The sequence below is a fragment of the Sinocyclocheilus rhinocerous genome, unplaced genomic scaffold, assembly GCF_001515625.1.
Source record: "Sinocyclocheilus rhinocerous isolate Xijiao unplaced genomic scaffold, SAMN03320098_v1.1 scaffold50, whole genome shotgun sequence".
Taxonomy (NCBI): domain Eukaryota; kingdom Metazoa; phylum Chordata; class Actinopteri; order Cypriniformes; family Cyprinidae; genus Sinocyclocheilus; species Sinocyclocheilus rhinocerous.
Genome location: NW_015641057.1, coordinates 1,682,011 through 1,689,706, shown reverse-complemented (window position 1 = coordinate 1,689,706; position 7,696 = coordinate 1,682,011). Strand labels below are relative to the sequence as shown.

The window sequence follows — 7,696 nt, the reverse complement described above, 5'->3', positions numbered from 1 at the left end:
TTTAAAGGGGATGGGAGATGAGACTCTGATTGGTTTATTGCACGTTACGCCCAAAAAACACCAATTACTCATTAAGAGAATAGGGACAACACATTTAGACCATGCGCGCCGACCGTTTTCCCGTCGTTAAACTAGCAAAAGTGGATTCGGACACGCCCTGAGTGCACCTGCGCCGTCTGCTTTAGACCATGCGCTTAGATCGTTAAAATAGGGCCCTAAGTCTAAAATGTGTTTTAATGTCACTTTTGATGAGGATTGTATGATCTTTGAATAATATTGGTCTTTAAATGCTAAATATTTAAAGTGTATCTGAAGTATACTTGCAATAGTTCCACTTTAGCACAATCAAATATACTTCAGTATATCTTTAATTGGACCTCAGCACTACTTCTGCACAATTAAAGTGCATTAAGTATAAAATAAGTTGTTCCAATTTAGCAGACCAGTTTAGTATACTAAAAGTACAATTGCATGGCATTTTATTAAGTACATAAATATGAAAATGTATTTGTAGTATACTTAGCATAAATAAATGTATTTCAAATACATTTAAGTATATTTATTTTTCACTAGGGGAGGCTTGACTGAATATTCTGAAATGAGGTAAAAACATTGTGATTGTGCACAATGAATTATCACTACAGGTACACCAACAGAAACAGAACAGAAACTGACCACTAAAATGATTTAGAAAGCTAATTTGCTAATTTTATTTCCCTGATGATTCAGAAAAAAACATTTCTAATGTGTTAGATTTGCATCCTTTTTAATGAATGCTGTGTGTGTGGGGGGGGGTCTCAAGAAGTAAGCTAAATCTAAAGCCCTCAATCACAAAAACCATGAAATACACACGTTTTGTCTTAGGATTTGGGTTGAAGATAATTGTAAAAGATATTGTAATTGTAATGATCTTTCTATAAAAACAATAGAAGTCTATGATATGTCTTCATTTAGCTATGTGTGTGTGTTTCTGGCTCGCTGTATTGATTCATGTCTGAAGCAGAGACGAGGATCGATACACTGAAATGAAGATTCCAGCACTTGATTGGAGTTTTTTTTATGATTAATCTGGGTAGAGATACAGCATGTATGAAGCAGAAAGGACGGTTAGGAGAGCGAGATAGAAGCGAGACTACAGGGTCAGGTGGATAAATGGATAAAAGCCACAGAGAAAATGGTTGTGAACAAGAAACACACGTTTCTGCTTAATCTTCTTACCTTGGTCTTGTGCTTTGTTGGGATTCCAGGCTCTGAAGTAATCGTCCTACAGAAACACACAATGGCACACATTTAAAATCCTCAGACAGACACAAGTCAAGCTTCAAGGCTACCGTCACGACCTTCAGAAAGAAGAAAATAGCTTTATGATTGAAGGACAGTGTGAAATAAGACAGAGATGATGACTTCTGGTCTGACACTGAGATAAGTGTACAGACAGACTGTTTGCTGATGTTTTTAATGAAAGCTGTATAGTAAATGGACTGTCTGCGGAGGCATTCGCTTCAATGATTGAGCCAAACTCAAGTCTGATTCTCCTTCTATCGCAGGTCTCTTTTCACACGCTATTTTTTTGGATGTGAACCAGTCAGTGGTGTCTGCTGCTTTTCAGTTTTTAGTGGTTAAATGTTCACCCAGATCTATTTGATTATTTTGGTGTCCGCAATATTGCTTTAAAAAAACTACTACTAAACAGTGAATTTTCTTGACCAGAAACAGCGGTTTTAAAGTATATTCACAAAGTTGCAGAAGTTAAAAAGAAAAAAAATCTACTTTTTCCTGTATATCAAGCAATACAAAACAAAGATAATTAAAAAAAATAATTAAATAAAAATGTAAAAATATAAAATCTAATTATTTTGGTGTCTGCAAATTTACTTGGGAAAAACTGATTCTCAAACTACTACTAAACAGTGAAATTACTGTAGTTTCAAAAGTACAAGATAAAAAATAAAAATTGTAAAATAAAATAAAAGGGGGCAGTCGTGGCCTAATGGATAGAGAGTCGGACTTGTAACCTGAAGGTCGTGGGTTCGAGTCTCAAGTCCGGCAGGGATTGTAGGTGGGGGGAGTGAATAACCAGCACTCTCTTCCACCATACCACGACTGAGGTGAGACCCTTGAGCAAGGCACCGAACCCCCAACTGCTCCCCAGGCGCCGCAGCAACACACTGCTCCGGGTGTGTGTGTTCACTGCTGTGTGTGTGTGCACTTGGATGGGTTAAATGCAGAGCACAAATTCCGAGTATGGGACGCCACACGTCACTTCACTTTCACTAAAATAAAATAAGGTAAAGTGATAGATCACCCAAAAATGAAAATTCTGTCATCATTTACTCACCCTAAATTGTTTCAAACCTATATGAATTTCTTTCTTCTGTTGAACACAAAAGAAGATTTTTTGAAGAACGTTGGTAACCAAACAGTTGACGGTAGCCATTGACTTCCATAGTGTGGAGAAGAAGAAAAAACTATGGAAGTCAGTGGCTACCTTTAACTGTTTGGTTACTATATTCTAAAATTGAGGGTGAGTAAAGTATGGCAGAATTTTCATTTTTTGGCTGAGCTATCCCTTTAAATATAATTTTTAAAAGATCAGTTTATTTTGGTGTCTGCAATGTTGCTTCCAAAAAAACGACTTCTCAAACTACTACTAAACAGTGAAATTTCTGTAGCTACAAAAGAACAAAGTGATAGTTCACCCAAAAATGAAAATCCTGTCATCATTTACTCACCCTCAAGTTGTTTCAAACTTATATGAATTTTATTTCTTCTGTTGAACACAAAAGAAGATATTTTGAAAAATGTTGGCAATCAAACAGTTGATGGTAGCCATTGACTTCCACAGTATGGAGGAAAAAAAAATCTCAAATTGAGTGTGAATAAAAGATGGCAGAATTTTTATTTTCTAGGTGAGCAAGGGATAAATAAAAAAATTATAATTTGATTATTTTGGTGTCTGCAATGTTGCTTCCAAAAACAACTTCTCAAACAACTTCTTAACACTATTACTAGACAAAATTACTTTACCAGGAACTGTAGTCGTAAAAGTACAACATAAAAATGCTAAATTATATGTGTTACAGCAGCCTTTATCTGTATCTCAAGCATATTTGATTTACCCAGCCTCTTTAGGTGCTGCACGGTGACAATGCATTTAAACCATTTTTCTTCTCATCGCTCTTAAACATTTGGGAATATGACAGATCTTAGCCATACATCAGCATACATAATTTCATAAAATCAAAACTTATTGATTCCACCCATAAAAAAAGTGCATGCATTTGGTTAATACTAAATGCAAAAATGTCACAATACACAAAATAAAATAAGGTCAGTATAAAGTAAAAATTTTTTTAATTAAATTAAATAATACAATACATTACATTAAATAATATAATAAATAACACTTGACTGATAACACTGTTAAAACAATACAATATAAATATAAATTTAATAATAATAATAAACTTTACTGATTCTACCCATCAATAAAATGAATTTAAGTTAATAATAAAACAAAACAAAAATTGTTTATATAAATAATTTAATTTATATAAACTTTTGTACATATAATAATCGCATGCCAATGTGCATTGGCTCGTTTAGTTTACACTCGAAGTAGATTGGTCCCTCTAAGCGAGATCCCAATTTCGTCGGTCATCCGACGTGACGTCGAGAGTGACCGACTGAAAGGGAACATGCTGAAGTATTGTGAAATACATTAAGACTTTTTTTTATAGGCTTTATTGACAGATAAGTTGTGAGTGACTCTTGAAGGACCAGCACCACATCCTCTTGTACCACTGTTTGAAGAATTTATCTTCCAGAATCTGGCAGTAAGCTTTAGGAGCAGTAATTTTTTACTTTTCAGTCTGAGTTAAACCTCTTTTTGGCTCATTTTGTCTGTAAAAGAAAACATGCATAATAATACTGCACACCTGAATATAAGGAGTTTTTCAATTCCAGTCTTCATGGACAATTATATATCACTTAAAAATGATTAAATACAAAATTAATAGTAGTTATTAAGATTGATGTGGAATTGGTAAAATGTGCTTGGAAAAAAATATGATCAGAATATCAACGTGCCTAATAATTATGCATACGGTGTAATATAAACTTAATAATAAAATAAGTAATAATTAAAAAATAAATTAAATAAATCAAATCACAGGTCCCATCACTTCTGACTGTTTATGAAGTGGAATAATGACAGCGAGTGCAAGATCTGATTTTCATCTCAGCGACAGACTAGTCACACAACATTAGCGACGGCTGCTGCATTATAAGGGCTTTTCAAATTCGATTGCTAACACAGTCCTTTCCCAAAGTGGAGCCGCTACGGGCTGGATAAACAAATCTTTGACATCAAACTCTCATTAGGGGCTCTTTAGCTTCGAGCAGATTGATGTTTTACTGTAAAATATGTGGTTAATTTAAATTAAGAATGTAATTAAAAACAATAACTTATGCGAGAATAAGTTACATCTGTTGGTAAGCTACAGAAGACATCGATCATTCCGGTGTAAACATCTATAAGCTACGGCTCTCAGGCTGTGAGCGAAAGCCAGGCTGTAATTCTGCTCAAAGTTTACGGTGGTCTCAGCAAAACTAGGCCAAATGTGTCTGTGGGCTCATAGCTCCAAATCAAAGGGGAATTGAGGGAAATGTGAAACTCATTTTACCCTCAGAATGACAAAACCTGAGTCTGCAAATCTGCGTGATGAAGCAGAAGCCAGCAGACCTTCTCCAGCCCCGCAAACTCTCACAATCGAACGTCGCTGTTGTAACCTTTATCCACAGCAGCGAAACTTCTCTCTGTGGAAATCATGACCTTTGCAAGTTGTCTTTGAATGAACGCTTCGGGTTCAATACAAGTTAAGATTAAAACAGTTTGTAAAAGCGAGCAGAAATGTGTTTACAGTAACGAACATTCAGCATCAGGAATCAATGGTGTGCAATATGTATCATCAATTATATTGCAATTTTAGTTTTGCTATTTTATATATCACTCATTTAGCAAAAAAAGCGTTTTTGAATCATTTTTATAGAAATATCTATATGATATATTAAAAAAGGATATAGTTTCTACATGATATTGTTTTGATAATGTGATACTGAAGTTCAATATACAAGTTAATATTGCGAGTTGAATTTTAGACACGATATTGTTTGTTTTTGCTTTATTTTACCAATGAAAATAGTTTCAAACAAAGTTTAGATACTGAGTGAATAAGCATTTTTGAACAAATCAATGATTCATCCATAGAGTCACTTGCTTTGTTTCTGAATGAATCAGTCATTTGAACAAATCAGTTGAATAAATGACTCAATGACTCACTCATTAAATGTTTCTCACCGCCACCTGCTGTTGGTTTTAATTTCATAGTCAGAGTATCATTTCATTTTGAAGGAACCATTTCCTCTTTTAATATTAAAAATATTATTTATAAAACTTTAATTTAATAGGATTATCCATGCAATTGTAATTGCAGTATCAGTGCTACTTTAGATCCTGCTTCTGTATCACTTCTGCAGTGAAAAAATTGATTTTATTATTGGTAAATGGTTATGGTCTTATTATTCAAACTGAATTGTTTGAATTTGACATAAAAGATGATGCATATATCTAATACGGTTGGGAAAAACTGCCCATATAAAGGTAAAAACACCCCTGGAAATCAGTTTAAGGTGACAAATATTGAAAAAGTTAATGAAAAATATTTTCATTTCTATACAAATTTACCAGAAAAAAAAAAACACACTCAGCAACATATTTCATTATCAACTAAATATAGGAAACTATTGCACATCTTTACTAGGAATATATGTTTTGAAAGTCTAGTCACAAAACGCACACATGGTACATGCTAAAGGTAAAATCTCATTTTTAAAATGAGAAAAACATGGCTTTTAATATAAGCATTACATCTGAAGTAGATTTGAGTGTGCTGAGTAAATCAAAACACTAATGCACTTCAAGTTGATCAGTCATTTACATTCTGACCATGTTACTGTTCCTGCTCCTTCAACATTCAGTGTCCTTCAAACACAAGATACTGTCTGAGTATACAATCTCCAAAAACATTTCAACACTTAATGCTTGAATGTCATTGCAATCGATATGAAAATATCGAAACAAGTGTCATTTATTATAAATGAACATGAACAAAATATGGAAGCTTATATCCGCAACAAAATAAAAAAGGTAACTGCAACTTTTTATCTTACTTTTTTCATGAAATTCACAATTCTGACTTTTTTCATTATAATTCTGAATTTATATCTCACAATTCAGACCTTTTTTTTTTGTTGTAATTCTGTTTATAGTATATATCCCAAAACAGACTTTTTCTCACAATTGTGAATTTATATCTCACAATTTGTTTTCTCATAATTCTGAGTTTATATCTCACAATTCAGATTTTTCCATTGTAATTCTGAGTTTATATCTCACAAATCAGACTTTTTTCTCATAATTCTGAGTTTATATCTAAAAATAAGACTTTCTTCCTTGTAATTTTGAGTTTATAAATCACAATTCAGACTTTTTCCGTTGAAATTCTGAGTTTATATCTTGCAAATCAGACTTTGTTTTACAATTCTGAATTTATATCTCATAATTCTGACTTTTTTCATTATAATTCTGAACTTTTATCTCACAATTCTGACTTTTTTCCTCATGATTCTGAGTTTATATCTAAACATTCTGATTTTTTTTTAGTTTATATGTATATAAAAAAACTTTTTCCATTGTAATTTTGAGTTTATATCTCATAATTCAGACTTCTGTGTTGTAATTCTGAGTTTAGATCTAACAATTCCAACTTTTTTTCTGCATGTACATTAGGTCAGTTTTATGTTTTCATTTCATTATGGAAACAAGCTTCCATTACAAACACACTTTGCAATCAGATTATTTGACAAAAAGAAGCTTGTAGAATTTACAACTCTACCCACAGATGTAGTGTTGAAGATGAAGTCAGTCACTATTGTGTATATCTCAGGTTAGTGGATGATGTTGCAAGTTAAGGCAATTCTCTAATGTGATTCTCTCTCTCTCTTTGTCTCTATATGCATATCATATTTTTTTAATTGTGGCTTCAAAAAAGTTAGTGAGAGAGGTTTTAGCGGCGTGCGGATGAGCGCGAGAGCGTTTATCTGTAACCCACACACGACAACACAACACCTGCTGCACAAATAACTATCACAGACAGGAATTCGGTCCACAGATTCATTTGATCTTCCCCTCTGTCTCTCTGTGGTTTAGGTAAATGAGTGTTACGGGCAGGCTGGAGGTTATCTGCTGTCAGATTATTCGTCTCATGTTTGCCCCGCAGACAGACAGCGTGGCTGGAGTGTGTTTGAGAAAGCCAGAAACTGTCTCACAGTTCACGGGAGACTAACTGACTCCGGCTGCGTGTTTGTTCCTCTGCTTTCCTTTCACTTCCTGTTTGCTCACTCGTCCCTTCACTGTCTCGCTCGTGCTCCCGCTCTCTGATGTTATTCTGCAGTGACAGTTTAGAGCCCGCGGGCATGACATGTCAGCTGTACACTCAGTACTCAGTACTCAGTACACTGTACACATATATATATATGTGTGTGTGTGTGTATATATATATATATATATATATATATATATATATTAGGGATGTCAATTTTCGATCATTTCCATGATCGATCGTCGTTTAAATTA

At 33.8% G+C, this 7,696-nt stretch overlaps 1 protein-coding gene across 5 annotated transcripts in view; it reads right to left on the bottom strand.

Annotated features, from left to right (window-relative positions):
* Window positions 1–7,696, bottom strand: part of LOC107754483 (testican-1-like) — a 216,949-nt gene that overhangs the window by 94,649 nt on the left and 114,604 nt on the right. For all 5 annotated transcript variants that reach the window (XM_016570945.1, XM_016570946.1, XM_016570942.1 and 2 more), the window contains one exon: window positions 1,219–1,264. In XM_016570945.1, the coding sequence (XP_016426431.1) occupies window positions 1,219–1,264 (46 nt within the window). The remainder of the gene's footprint in view (window positions 1–1,218; window positions 1,265–7,696) is intronic.